The 16,392-nt window shown below is 35.3% G+C and overlaps 1 protein-coding gene across 1 annotated transcript; it reads right to left on the reverse strand.

The window, feature by feature from the left end:
* Nucleotides 1–103: 103 nt before the first annotated feature.
* On the reverse strand, nt 104–8,502 carry LOC125239436. Its single transcript, XM_048147013.1, has 4 exons — nt 8,380–8,502; nt 6,542–6,991; nt 3,012–3,203; nt 104–2,489 (listed from the first exon to the last, which is right to left on the reverse strand). Exons 2-4 carry the CDS (start codon nt 6,981–6,983, stop codon nt 2,191–2,193), a joined length of 933 nt encoding a protein of 310 aa, XP_048002970.1. The 5' UTR covers nt 6,984–6,991; nt 8,380–8,502; the 3' UTR covers nt 104–2,190.
* Nucleotides 8,503–16,392: the final 7,890 nt, after the last annotated feature.

Consider the following 16,392-nt stretch of genomic DNA (forward strand, 5'->3'; position numbering starts at 1 on the left):
GCCAAAAATTTAATATTAGAACAGTTTACAACTTATATTACAAGCAGAAGGAATTGAAAACAGAATACTGATTAATACTATTGTAATATTAGCTAAAAATTGGTGAGCATTAGACTCTTCGTTCGTCGCGACATCTATTGACAAGTAGCAGTACTGATAATTTATGCTAGTTGACGCGTGATTGTCGCTAGATGTCACTTAACTATGCCTATACAAATAAATCGCGTTTACTGACGTATGGAGTTACATCTCTTCCCTTACTTCTTCCTCTTACTGGTATAAAGATACCAGTAGCAATCTCGTTCTTATAGTAAGCGAAAAAATTGGATTTTTTTACTCGATTTTGACACAAATAAGGGTAGGAAACAATCACATATTATGTAAGTAAAGCCTGACCAGAAATATATGACTATTGTCAAGAGGGCGCTGTTATTCTGATGTATGGAGTGACAGTTCAGGTCAGTATGAAGAAAATAGTTGTCATGAAATTCCGCAACATGGCGTGTAGCCATATATTTCTGGCCAGCCTTCAGCCTTTAAGTGTGCCTGTCACTTTCAATGGCAGTACAAGTAATAAATTAAATTGGTAGCATCAACTCCATACAAGAAATACAAAACAAACGGCTCAAATAACACTAAAATATTACGTTTTACCGTTTTTGGGTAAACCGTTAAACAACCCGTAAGTATATATAAAGAAATAAGTAAAGATTGCTCACTCCATACGTCTATTATCTTCTAAAACACATTATTTTCGGTGTCGACATCTCGCGTCAAGTAGGGTGAATTATCAGTACTGCTACTTGTCAATAGATGTCGCGACGAATTCTAATGTTCAACAATTTTCAGCTAATATTACAAATGCATTAATTGGTATTCTATTTTCAATTATTTCTGCATGTAATATGAGTTGTATTACATTTTTGTCAGACGCGACACTCTTGACATCTAGTGTAGAGTAGTTGTACTGATAATTCCGCTACTCGACGCTAGATGTAACTACGAACTCTGTATTGGTCAGAAAACTGATGTATGGAATTATCACTCTTTCCTTATATTCCTTTGTAGGTGACTTCAATATTTATTCCACAACCGCGTGCCTATTTATAGTTTTTTTACAATTCTCTGCGTGATTTTCGTAATAACTTAGACAGCAGAACTTAATTTTACAAGATTTACACGCTCTATTTAATTTATTTATACAATATGTGCAGTCTTTTGAGTCAAAGATGGCGGAACATTTCAAGCAATACTTTACGTCTTCAGTTCTGATACCTTTTTAAACGTAGGCTTGCAATTGTCGCAAGAAACTGTAGAATAACTATCTGTATCTCCGTTCTCCATTTCGTTTTTATTTATATCAGTTTTCTTCTTCTGATATACTTTTTTACACTTCTTATAATAATCATTCAGTTTAGAGTCAACTATGTTAAGTATATTAGTATCTGCTGCATCGGAAATTTCTTCGATTATTTTATAGATTGTTACATTTTCAGTCGATTTATCTGTATCAATTGATTCACTTTCATTGCATTTGTTTAAAGCATTTTCTAAATTGTCTTGACTAATTTTAATTTTATCTTCTTCATCTTCTATTAGAAATCTTATATTAGTATCGGATATGCTATCAATAGGTCTTTATTTGTTGAAACAACACTTGATTGTGAACTTTTTGGACTTGAGCAATCAAAAGACTTTGGTGACGCTACATCGTCACTCAAGTGACACTTTTGCAGTACTGGTAAGTTTTTTGGCACTTCATTCGAATCACTTTTATCTGTAACTTTAATTGAGTCTGTATTAATGTTAATATGACTTTTAACTTCAGTATTACCCTTTTTACTATCTTCCCTCACTGTATTTTCACTCGACTTCTCTAAAAAATCATCATCATCATCTATAACTATTACATTGGCTACAGGGATTTCCATATTTTCCAAATCCTTCAGCAACTCATCTTCATTCATACTGCTGTTATGCAATATGATTTCATCATCAGATTCAGACAATTTCGTTTCTGTTTGTTCTTTGAAGACTCGTCTTTTTTAACATCATCATTAGCCACATCTTTTTCAATTTCATTATTAAGGAAATCCTCTTCATAATCATTACTAGCATCATCTTCAATTTCATTTTTAACCACATTGTCTTTAATTTGATTATCAATCACGTCTTGTTCAATTGTATTACTCATTTTTTCAGTGAGATCTTTTTTATTTTCGTCATTATAGTTTGAGGGGGAACTATAATTTCTTCATTACTAGTATTTACCTTTTCCTTATTGTTTTTATCTTTAATATTGTCTAATAAATTTTCAAGTTTAGATCTTTTCTTCAAAAACTTGTCGCTTTTAGCACTCAGATTAGATATTGGGATAATTTTACCTGTACTAGTTTCAGATACTTCTGCGTCAACTTCCATGGGTGCTGGGGTTGCTAGACGATCGTCTTTCTTCTCAGTGGCAGGAGGAGACCGTGTGAAGAGTGGTTCTGAAAGAGAAATGGTTTATCATGTATAAAAAATGTTTTGTAAGTTTTGCAGTGATTTAGTATTTAATACTGTCATGCTGTATCACTATTTTTGAAATAAATAAATAAATAAATAAATCATCAAATCATCATCATTTCAGCCATTAATCTGCTGAGCATAGGCCTCCCTTCGTGTAAGCACCCAAGCTTAACAAGTAACCACCTCCGCATTTTAGCATAATAGAATGATATAATGACGAATTCTTTTTGCATTCATAAATTTTAGATTTTAAAAGGTGAGAAACAGAAGAAAAAGTGTCTAAAACGTTGCAAATTAGCTACTTCTATTTCTTAATATTATTCTTCTAGAGTTAATTACCAACATAATGTTAAATCATCAACTTCATTCGTTCACTCTTAATCTATACCGCTTATTGTTTCGTATTTGTTTGTGTTGCTATTTGACTGTATTTTATAGAGGTGTGCAGTAAAGAGTATTTGTATTGTATTCTTCTTCTAAATATGGCAAGGCTGTCTCCTTACCTTCAGTGTAATCTTCATCAGGTGGGTCCTCCCACCAGACTGGACTGGGACAGGTCAGGATCTCCATCAGGTCCTCATCCGTCAGATGCTCATCCATCAGCTGTATAGCTTCCGCCATGCTTAGCTTCGCACACTCTTTTAACTGCTTTGCGGAGTCTGGCACAGGCTGTAGTGGTACTGGATTGTCGGAGGCTGAAACGTTAAAAAAAAAAAATTCAGATAAGTAGGTATAAAACTAAACTTAAGTATTACATTTGTACGGACTACAGCTTATGTTAATATCTAACTTATCTCAAAGTGAAACTAGGCAAGCCTGTATCGCGGAGGCCAGTACTGTAGTACTTAAAACACATACTTTTGAATACTACATTATCATCATCCTCCTTGCTTTATCCCGGCATTTGCCATGGCTCATGGGAGCCTGGGGTCCGCTTTGACAAGATTTGGTCTAGGCACTAGTTTTACGAAAGCGACTGCCGCTGGGCCACCAGCGCTTTTGAATACTAACTTGAATTTTGAATACTTGAATTTTTGAATACTACATTGGTAAAAAACTAGCATATGGACTGTTTGATGGTAAGCAGCTGAAGCTTGTGAACCCCTGCAACTCTTGAGGTGTTACAGTTGTCCCTAACACAAGACTATGAGTAGGGCCCAGTACCTATGAGTTAAGCTCTGCTCTAGATTTGAGATGTCATCTGCTGTGTTGTGCCCTACCTACGAAACAAGACAACATTTGTGATGTCCATTCCATACCTCTCTTCAACATAATAGGCTAGTTTCCTATACTTGAAATAAAATATTTTATGCAGTGCACGAAATAAAGCACCACATAATTAGAACAAAAACAACATTGTTGACTTGTCTGTAGAACGCGTTATAGAACTTTCTTGTGTCGAGTTGGAACGATTTATTGTTGTATGCGTGTACAGGCCCCCATCGGCGGACTATAATGTATTTGAATCGGTTATAGATGAAGTCCTTAGTCGTGTTTTTAGAAGTCAGAAAACTATAGTTGTATGTGGCGATTTTAATATTAATTTGCTAGAAAATTCGCCTTTGTGTGGAAGGTTACTAAATACCTTTAAATCTTTTAATTTAGTAAATTTATTTTGTGAACCAACTAGAATCACGGCAACCAGTGCAACATGTATAGACAACATCTTCAGTAACGATATTGCGATTAGTAAATCTGTAATAAACACCTTGAGTTCTGACCACTGTGGACTAAAAGCCTCTTTTGGCGGGAAGATAGAGGATATTCCACAAGACACTGTGTGCAGACTGATTTCCGAAAGGCGCTTACAGTCATTCAATCGTAATATTAGGAACAACTTACCTTTTCTTTCATGTAACCGAGAGAACCCTGACTGTCTGAGTTCTGAGTTGTTTAACTGTATAAAAAGGAATTTGATGCCTGCTTCATCCCCAAGAAGATGCAGGGCAAGGTCAAGGTTAAATTTAGCGACTGGGCTACGCCGGATATTCACGATAAGAGACGCCGGCTCTATGATTTGTATGATCTGCGAACAACTGATAAAAGGCCGGAATTTATAGAGTACGTAAAGAATTTCTCGAAATCTTTTAAAAGGATGTGTGTCGCCGCTAAAGCTGATTATTTATCCAAAAAGATCTTAAATTCCAGCGATAAAGTTAAAACTACATGGCAAGTGATCAGCAGTGAAACAGGAAAGCGTAAAATAAAAGAACGGCACTACAACCTACGAGTTGCTGATACTTTAGTAAGTTCCGACCGTGAAGTGGCAGATCACTTCGAGCGATTTTTCTCGAATATACCGGCAGAGACAACAAAGTCTCTTAACTCATCGCCAATTGTCGCTGAAGAAATGCTGCAAGCTAATGTAGAAGAATGTTCAGAAATATTCACATTTTCTTATGTTACTCCGACCATAGTTATTAAAACGTTCAGATCTTTAAATTTAAAGAAAACTGAAGTTGATTGCGTTGATCACGAGAATTTAAAGAGAAAATTGAGCCACTATGGGGTTAAAGCTGCTGCCCTTGACCTTGTTTCATCGTACCTTTCCGACAGAACTCAGCGAGTTGTTATCAATGGGACTCAATCAGCAGGTTCACCGGTAGCACTTGGAGTGCCTCAAGGTTCAATTCTCGGTCCCTTCCTGTTCTTAGTATACATTAATGATCTACCGAAACTAGTGCAAGATAAACATGATATAGTGTTATTTGCTGACGACACTTCTCTTATATTCAAAGTTGACAGAAAGGAAAGCAGCTTCGATAACATCAACGATGCACTGTCTAGCATAACAGACTGGTTTACGGCGAATAACTTACTTCTAAACGCCAAGAAAACCAAGTGCATCAGATTTGCGCTTCCGAACGTTAAGCAGGTAAATAACAGTAAGATCCAAATGAAAGGTGAAACGCTGGAATTTGAAGATCGAACAGTTTTCCTTGGAGTCACTTTGGATTCAATAATAGGCTAGTTTCCTATACTTGAAATAAAATATTTTATGCAGTGCATGAAATAAAGCACCACATAATTAGAACAAAAACATATAAGTAGTTATGTTTAAACATAATTTCTACTTAAGACTGACGTCACTCCTCAGTATTTCATAGTAATTCCATATTACCAAATCGTATTGACAGTTCTTAAAATGAAGCTGATTTGATTAAAGTAAAGTAAATATTTATTGCGAACCATGGTATGTACAATTGGTGTTACAATATATATAAAAAGATTCACATGGACCCCGGTGGGGTGTAGCAAAGTCCTTATAACTAGGGTTTACAATATAGAACTTAACTAGGTACCTACTGTAAAATAGGAATACTCATTGTACAGGAAAGGTAAGATTATGTTTTTCTGTGTTCCATAAATTCTTGTATCTGTATCTCTTTTGGATTAGGTGAGTCTTTAGTTTAGTTACAAATGTGTTCATGTTATCTATTTTTCTGAAATTTGTGGGTAGTTGGTTATAAATTTGTATCGCTTGGTAAAACGGGCCTTTTTTGTAGATGTCTAGTATTGGTTCTGGAGGGACTATTTTATCTTTTCTTCGAGTACTCTTACTGAATTCAAATTTATTCATATTTTTTCGGACAAAGGTGGCCATTACTAGTAGGAAGTGAGTAGGAAACTAGCCTATTGTATTATGTTGTTCCCATAGCTCTCTTCAACACATTGTATTACATCTCCATCTGTGAATTCATACTCAGTGGGCCACTCATAGGGGTCTACAAGTTACCTTAGATCAATCTCTTAAGTTATCTTTTATTTTTTGATAAGTACATACAAAACAAAGTTTGATATGCCTATAAAGAAACTACCAAAATGCGCCTACCTACCAAACCCACCTATCCAAAATGGCCCTCACCTGGAATATACCAGGAAAGCGGAAACCATGCCGACCTGATTAGGCGTCGCTCGGTTCAGCAGGAGCTCAGGGTGCTAGGCATGGGGCGGGAGGAGGTTACTCAAACTGCCCAAGACCAGAGTAAATGGAGAAATATGAATGTAAAGAAGAAGAAAATAAGAAACTTACCCTTAAGTGGAACAGCGTACTTCCTCTTAACAGACCCAGTTATTTCCCCAACTACCTTCATATTAGGCTTCGCCTTTAAAACCACTTTATTAACATTCAGCTTCCGTTTCCTCTTATTCGGATAATATTCCTCATCTTGAACTAACAGAATTTCTTTACGCAGAACTTTGGATAGTTTAAAAGTCTTCTGCGGTAAATTCTGTATCTTTTGCACGCTTTGAAGCAATGATTGTTTAGCCTTTGGGGACGGCTTCTTCTTTACCGGTACAGTTTTAGCTGAGGTATCCTTTGTTGGACTCTTGAGAAGGTCAGTGATATGTTTCATGCTCCGATCCTTGGTTCGCAGCTGTCGCTTCATCTGGGCAGACTTGTGGCGGGTCACCATGACTTCTTTACTTGGTATTTTTGTGTCTTTGCTTGTTGATTGAGCTTTAGAAGACATGTTTACTCCTAGAACAGAAGGTTTAATTATTAACAACAAATAATATATTTTATAGGTACATTATTATTATTGCACAGATTGTACAAGTCCCTCGGTAAGCTCAAAAAATGTCATCTAGTAAATACTTAAATAACTGTGTAACTAAATAATATCAGAAGTACAAATATCTGTGTTCAGTACACAAATGAATGCCCTTACTGGGATTTGAACCCAGGACCATTGGGTTCACAGCAAGGCTAGTCATCATAATAACTAAAATAACTAACAAATAATGTTTTTATTTAGGACAAAGCGTCACAAAGATTAGATGGTATGGTATTATACATGTGCATCATCTGGTGTTCATGTTATTTGTCATTTGATATTTAGATAAGTTATGATAAAGGGGATTTTTTTTAAATTTTGCTATACTTTTTTTTATGAATTAGTAAACTTGGATTTTTTGTACAAGTAGTGAACAAATCAAATTGTTTTATTGAATGTTTTTTGATTTGTTCTTTTTTCAAGTAGTCACACCACTATATTTAAAATTATAAATTTAAATATTGTTGACTTATTGAGTTACAGACTGTTGAAAGCGTTGGATGGCTAATTGACAAATAAATTAACTGATAGATAAAATGTATCGTTGTACAGGTATTTATCAAAACTAATTAATTCAATTTAGATAAGTGACAAGTACCTTATTCAAAACTTTGGACGTTGTGAAACATCCTCTAAATGTAGCTTAGATTTTAAACAACGATGAAAAAAGCCATGAACATAGATGCAACAAGGATCTTTCTTGCAACTATTGCTTATTGATAATGAAATACTAATCAACTATGATGTTTTGATGATGTCATCTATTTACCTATAAAATAAATAATTGCTAAAGAAGCTGCTTGTTAATATCAACATTTTAAAAAACAATGTGATGTATTCTCCCAAGAATGCCAATATCAACAATCTTGAGCCTTTTTACAGGTTTAAACTACATGCTTGAGATATGCATGCCTGAATTGTAAGGTCTCAGAACAACATTGTGTGTTGTAACATTGTATTGACATGTCAGGATGAACCAGTTATCTAATACATACTTTAATGATTAGTACAAACAAATGTGTATATACTATGAGTAAAAGCTAAGTATTCATTGCAAAATATATTCAATTCACTTTATGTAATAACTGCGGTAGGTAGTGCAAACTGGTCGATTGCACGTATCAACGCAGTAGCTTACAGAAGCATGTAGTTTATACGCCATTCCAAATAATGCTGTCTCAGCACAAAATATAGGTTTATATAAAGTTTTATATGTATTTAGGTACAAATTTAGATCACTAATCCTCAAATTAGTGCGACAACATTGCATATTAAAACCGAATGTGATACAACATCTGGAAAACATATTTACCTGTACTTCCTAAGCGTGAAATCACTTCCGTGGACAATTAATACAGTAATATATCAAATTAACACGAGACCACTTGGTACTATTACACAAATTAATAAGAAAGAAGCCAAGGTTCGTCTCAAGACACTCTCGTGAAACAAAATCAGATCGTAAAGTTAATGGACACGGAACGTCACGCTAGATTCAGTTAGAACCTTGTCACTTTAAAGTTTCAAAGAATAACCTACAGGACGAAGTGGCCTTTTAGTATCTAACAATATTAATACAAGTAACCATCCATAATCTTTATTCATATACATATGGAGTTATTCTGATTTATATAAATTCAAAAATACACGTTCAAACATGGTAAATAGGCTCGTTACAAAGTAGCAGTACAATCATCAGACACCCACGCTAAATCTTACTTCAGAGCTCCATGTAAATGTTAATATGAAATAAATGTAGGTAGTATGCATTGTGATTACTGATTTAATCATACATTGTTAGAGAACCTTAATAAATCACATATTAGCTAATTATGGATTATTCACAATATGAATTTTTTTTGTCATATGCATATCAGCTTTATAAAAAAAGTATGTCGGGCAAAGGCGTTCATGATCTGCCGCTTTAATGTCCGATTAAAAACATAGCTCAAACGACATAAACAAAAAAAATGTCACTGGTCCATAGCATCGACCTACAATAGGGACTGAGCTCACACTTTTTTTGCCATACTAAATTGAACCTTATCACCTACGCATAAAGGCGTTCTTGACAGACTAGCAAAAGTGTGTCCACATGAGAGGGTCAAAGTTGGGGCTGGTGTCCCTCTCGCACGTGTGACCAGTCTTAAAAAAATACTATAGTAGTAGTATTTTTACCTGTATGATAACTAAGTTTATAATCTTCTTAAATTATTTTCGTATTATATCGAGGCAAGGGTATTAATACCTTGTAACGAATTGGTAAGTCATTATTATGAAGCCATAAAACCAAAAAAATGCGCAATTATTAAAAACCTTTAATTGGGTATTAGTAGATTTGGTAGTAACTTTGAATATTGACTGGTATCCCCAAATGATGACAGTGATGACGTCATTCAAATGATTTTGATAGTGGTAATAAGTGCGAGAGGGACACCAGCCCCAACTTTAACCTCTCATGTGGACACACTTTTTGGCCTAACAACTCATTCTGGTTTAATTATAATTCTGTGGTCCATAGTCACTGTCACTGTCAAGTGTCAATGTCAAAACATTAAAAATGAGTTGTTGAGAGACGAGGAATTCTTTTTGTTTTCGTTTTAGTTTTCCTTTAATTTGTTATTTTCATTTCATTTTACATTTATTATTATAAAATATTTAAACCGAGAAGTAAAACCTTGTCAAGCATGAACGATCAAACCTCGAACCACTGTGAAATATGTGATCAGACTATAATAGGTGGACAGTTTAATTTTAAGGCACATTTATTTCAACACGGTACTATTAAACCTCGGTTTCAGTGCAAGCATTGCCCTCGCCAATACTTCAGATCTGATACATTTGCCCGGCATATGAAGTCACATAAGAGGAATTACTGCAAAATATGTGATAAAACTATATTAGGCAGCTCTTACAAGTTTAACTCACATTTGTTTAAGCACGGCGGTATTAAACCTCGTTTTGAGTGTAAATATTGCACTAAGCAATTCTTCAGATCTGATACATTTGAACGCCATATCAAATCACATAAAGGGACCCAAAGAAAGTATATTTGCGACTATTGTGGTCGATGTTTCGTTGATAAAAGAAATCTAATTTACCACTTTAAAGTACATGATGACTCGTTCCACGGCCGAACTGATATTCAGTTTAAGTGTGACGCCTGCGGGGTTCTTTATTGTGAAAACAGGCTTTTACAACATCATATTAGAAGAGAGCATTTTAATTTACAAGTTAAAGAATTGCTATGCGATAAAAAAAATTTAAATGAATCATGGGTTGAATCTGTCAATGACTCTAAGGATTATGTGAAGATGACTAAAGTGAACAATAATGTAATCACTATCAAAAAATGTGTGAAAAAAGAGCAATTGCTGAATAAGACAGAAACACAAGATTTAGCACCATTATTGTATTTGGGCCGGCAATATGCCAAAGGAAAATGTGATTACTGTAATAAAGAGATGCTTAAGAAAAGCCTGCGGCTGCATATTCAAGAGAAACACTTAAATGTCCGTAAATTTAGTTGTGAGACATGCAAAATGAGTTTTAAGCGACATTATCAGTTAGTGGATCATGAATGTGGAAAAATTGGTAGACGGAGGAGGAGAAATAATGTCAAAATGACTCGGAATATATCAGAAACAAAAGAATGAGAAAAGTGACATATTCAGCTAAAAAGAAAGACTGCAATATATATATAAATAGTTCAATGCAAAGATGTGCTTCAAGATCTTTTGGTCTATAAAGAAATGAAATATGGGTCACCATCTTAGCTTGTCATCTCTGGCGGGCTGGCATGGTCTCACTGTTTTTAAGTGCGATAGGAATGCACTGGCACAATATGGTTTATCACACTAGTGTGCTATGCCTGAACGTCATGGCTTTTGGTAAATATGTTCCTGATTCAATTTTGTTAATGTGGATGCTGATGTGCAAATACAAGTGTTATGTATGGAACTCAACTGAACATGTTAACATCCATATAAAAGTAGGCCTGATGTCTAATTTATTATTGAGAAGGTATTAAAGATAAGGTTATACATAGTACACTGCACAAGCATATGATATGCCCAGAGAGACAGTATATATATATATATTTTTTTTTAATTATGGGCTTTCTGCTCTTATGGTCTGACTTATGCCATTACTGGTACGAGTATATATGATCAAGAACTTGTTTGTGTTCAATTGTTTTTATGTCCACTGATGAAGCAGAATTTGGTTTACAAAAATGTTATAGAATTTCTTATTATACATAGAAAACATATATAAAAATACATAGAAGTGTTAGTTAAGTTTATATTTTATTATTTACTAATATACATAAAACTAATGCATGTTTAGGTCAAGTCTTCCAAGTTTTATATCAGACTAGAGTGTGCAAAAACATATTAAGGGCCGGTTGCACCAAACTGTCTGTCACTGTTAAAGCATTTTTATTGTATGGGAAGTTACATAGATCTCTCGACGATGATAAGTCTGTCAAATGTGGTTGCAGCAACTGGCCCTTAGTATTAGTATAAATTGTGCAACTCTTCTCATTACTCACAGAGTAAATATTTTAGTGTATCTTTGATTTACTATATTTCTAACATGTTAAAGATAATGTATGTTTCATGCCAAGTAGGTATATTATAGGTATAACAAATCTCCACAAAACAATAAATATAAGTTGAAAACATATTTCGACTACCAAACCGAAGATATATATCGTACAAAAGTACTCATTTGTACCGAAATCAAAGGGTGAACTCAAACTTTTGACCGGTACTGTAGGGGGTCATCCCTCCTTTATCTTATAATCTGCAAAAACTTTTATGTACTTTCATAAAAATAAGTAGTTAGTAACTTTAAACATTGACTTTATTATGTTATATTACAATAGAGAAAATATTTTTAAACATCTGGAATGTAGGGTATATAGGCCACTATGAAAGATATAAAACTATTTTTATTAAGTAGACATTATAAAACTCCTATATGTATACTAAAAAAGCATGCAACATGAATACAATGCAAATTTGCCAGTATGAAAATTGTGTCAATTATATATTTTAAGGAAAAAAAATTGGCCTTGGCTTTGCATAAATTAGGATATATATATATACATATTATGGCAAGATTAAATATTTACATTTGCATAAATTATGGTATCAATTTTATGACAACACATAGTGCCTTAATCTGTTCTAAACCATTAAGTATGTATCAAAGAGCATAGAAACTTTATATCATAGATTATGTAATTTTTAGGTTTTACCACAACATATAGGTATATATTAAGTTTTATCATAAACTTAATAGAATTTCTTTGTATCTTGCCAGTCATTTGACGTTTTGTTTGACATTGACATTTGCTACGTCAATCTGCATATCAAGTTTAAGACATCTTTAAAACAACTGCGTTTTATGTTCTACTATCTCACTATAAAAATGATTGTTCTATCGTATTAACTTGCTGCCATTCTAGGGCTGCCATCTCGAATTTTGCCAAACCCGGACAAAGATACAAAAAAAGCCGGACATTTGGCGTAAATCGCATTTTTTCCCCGGACGAGTCAGAATTTATATTTATTTACTTTTTCATTTCACACCATGTGTAATTTGGGCATTTTCGCGAGAAGAAACACTGTTTTTCCTACTCAAAATCACGAGGCCTTTCGATCTAGGAAAAAAACCGGAGACAAAAAAGTGGTCACAAAATTGTCTATTATTTTGCGTACTTTCTACTTTGTAACCGCTGTAAAAAGTGTTTGAAAAATGGTAAAGGAGTGGAAAAATTAAATTTGGGACGCTTTTTTTTACTCGTAGGATCGAAAGGGCTCGTGATTCTGAGTAGGAAAAACATTAAATTTACCTCTTTTACAAAAAAAGTTTTTGAATCTTTTTTCGCGAAAATGCCCAATTGCAATAAACAATAACAAAAACAAAACAATTTTTCTTACAAAAAAATTAAATTTGTCTTTTTTTAGGTTAAATTTGTCTTTTTTTACTAAGTTACTAGGTTAAATGGGGGTATCGTTAGAAAGAGCTCAAATTGCACATAATTATCAAAACTATTTCTTATAATTTTTTTTACAGAAAAAAAAAGAATTTTGAAGGAAAATGTTAAAAAATACCGCTCTCAACGAAAAATTGTGAAAATTTTACGAAACATTGGCTTTATGCTAAAAATTACAGGAAAAAATAAATTGAGTGTGTATCTTAGAAACTGTTTTTTAATTGACAAAAAACTTTTCAATTTCAACTTTTAATTTTACCACCCTTGCATATACATGTTATACTTCCATATCATATTTCAAAATTATACGAGATTTTACCTAAAACATTATCTTTCAAATAAAGTAAAAATTGTCGAAATCGGTTAACATTATAAAGAATTATCCCTGAAAAACCATCGTATAATACAGGTCGCGTAAATTAGAGAATTCACCGAGAGATGGCACTATAATATTATACACAATAATGCTCATTAGTTAGTTACGTGGTTACGTGAAAAGTGTCCGGGTTTTCCCCGGACACTTCTTGACTCCCCGCCCGGACGGCCCCCGGACGGCCTCCAAACTAGGACAAATCCGGGGAAACCCGGACGGATGGCAGCCCTATGCCATTCACATCCTGTTTAAGTTTATATTTTTTATTTTTTTGTGTTTTCGTTTTATGTTGATTTAATTATTATTTTCCTTTCTCTCTGTTTGTATGTATCTCACAGGACCAGCAGGATTAGCGGAATTGTGTGGCTATCTTGCATCAACTGTTATTCCATATATTATTTAGGTTTATTTTAGTGTATATATTTATATTTAATTGTATTTTTTTTTTTATATATGTCAGATGACGAAATCGAATCCTTCTATTCTGCTAGCGATGATAGTTCTTTGTTTCATTCATTACACAGTAACTCTGATTGTTCTCTTACACTGGGCGATCTTGTGTCCCGCGAATTTCATAAATCTAGTAACTTCAACGTGTGTCACATTAATGCTCAGAGCATCCCTTCTCACTATAGCGAGCTCATAGACTCCTTTCAAACCGAATTTCTGCATGCGGTTCTGGTGTCGGAGAGTTGGTTAAAACCCACCCTTAGTTCAACGTCTTATTCCTTGCCTGGTTACATTTTAATCAGAAATGACCGAACTGGCAAGGGTGGTGGTGGTGTTGCCATTTATCTCAAGAGTTCCATTCCGTATAAAATCCTTTCTGTTTCTCAATCTCTGTACTCTGGTACTGCGGAATGGATATTTCTTGAGATAAATGTCAAAGGGGTTAGGGCCGTTCTTGGGGTGGTTTACTGTCCCCCCACCGTCGATTACTTCTCCGACCTTGAACGCATTCTTGAGACCTTGAGCGCAGACTACACTCACCACCTGATCATGGGTGATCTGAACACTGATCTATGCAAAGACACACCTCAATCTCGTAAATTAACATCTCTACTTAATTCAGTTAGTTTTGGTCTTCTTCCCCTGGAGCCTACCCATCACACTTCTTCTTCAGATACGTGGTTAGATGTCATTCTGACCTCATCACCTAGTCTTGTTGCTAAACATGGTCAGTTCTCGGCACCTGGTTTCTCTCACCATGATCTTATATTTGCATCGTATAAAATTAAATCACCTAAATATAAGCCCGCTCTTATTAGCATACGAAGTTTTGCTAAGATTAACTCTGATGCTCTTTTAAAAGATGCCAAGTCAATCGACTGGTCTCCTGTTCTCACGGCTACATCAGCCGAAACCAAAGTCTCATTGTTTAACGCTGCTACTCTGACACTTTTTAACAAACATGCACCCATACACACCGTGCGTGTCAAACGTCCACCGGCTCCTTGGATCACCGAGACTGTCCGCGATGCTATGAGGAAAAGGAACCGAGCTTTTACCATTTTTAAGCGTAACCGTACCGACGAGAACTTTAGACTTTTTAAGACTGCTCGTAATCGTTGCAATCAGGTGGTGCGCACAGCGAAGCGACGGTTTATACATCACAATGTCTCATCTTCTTCTATGGCCGATGTCTGGAAGTTTCTCAAATCGCTTGGCATGGGAAAACCTGCCAACGGTTTATCTGATAGCACGTTTTCTCTTAATGACCTTAACTGTCATTTTTCTTCTGCCCTTTCTGTTGACAATATAACTAAGGCCGTCACCCTCTCTAACATTTCATCTTTGCCATCTCCTGTCACTGATATTTTCTCTTTTTCACCTGTTTCCGTATCCGATATTAAATCCATAATTGCAGCCATCAAGTCAAAAGCCGTGGGCTGTGATGATGTCAGCCGTTACATGATTGTATCAGTCCTTGACTGTATGCTTCCCGTAATAGCTGACATCATCAATTGCTCTCTGGCTACTGGTGAGTTCCCTTCCCTTTGGCGTAAGGCTTTCGTTATTCCGCTACCGAAAACTAGCAATCCCACCGCCCTCAGTAATTTTCGACCAATTTCCATACTCCCTTTTCTCTCTAAAGTAGCTGAAGCGGCGGTGCACAAGCAACTATCTCAGTTCATTTTTTCGCACAACTTGTTGAGCCCGGTACAGTCAGGTTTCCGTCCCAGTCACAGCACCTGCACTGCACTTATTAAAGTCACAGAGGACATTCGACAGGGCATGGAGAATCAAATGGTCACAGTACTTGTTTTAATAGACTTTTCCAACGCTTTCAATACTGTTGATCATGACATACTTCTTGCTCTGCTGAAACATTTGAATGTGTCTCCTACTGCCCTAAACTGGTTCACTTCTTATCTTTGTGGCCGCCAACAAGCAGTCAGAGTTGATCGGTCTCTGTCTGACTGGTGTAATCTTGCGACTGGCGTGCCCCAAGGTGGTATTTTATCTCCACTATTGTTCTCCACCTTTATTAATTTTATCACACCTGGCCTCCGCTGTTCTCACCACTTGTATGCCGATGACCTGCAACTTTACGATCATTGTGCTGTTACTGAACTTCCGAGCACTATCAACAGACTTAACCTGGACCTCTTACACATTCAGAAGTGGTCTGAGAAGTATGGCCTTTTTGTAAACCCTTCCAAGTGCCAAGCCATTGTCATTGGCAGTTCTCGGCAACTTGCTAGACTAGATTTCAATGATATTGCTCCAGTAAACTTTAATGGTACAGCTATTCATTTTGGTCATAGCGTCAAAGACCTTGGTATTTTGTTGGATAGTACGATGAGCTGGAGGGCGCAAGTTAACGAGATCAGCCGAAAAGTTATGAGCTCTCTCCACTTTCTCAATAAACTCAAGCACTTTTTGCCGATTAAGACCAAAATTCTTTTAGTAAATACTCTTATTCTACCTTTAATTGACTATGGTGA

The sequence above is a fragment of the Leguminivora glycinivorella genome, chromosome 25, assembly GCF_023078275.1.
Source record: "Leguminivora glycinivorella isolate SPB_JAAS2020 chromosome 25, LegGlyc_1.1, whole genome shotgun sequence".
In the NCBI taxonomy this organism is placed as follows: Eukaryota; Metazoa; Arthropoda; class Insecta; order Lepidoptera; family Tortricidae; genus Leguminivora; species Leguminivora glycinivorella.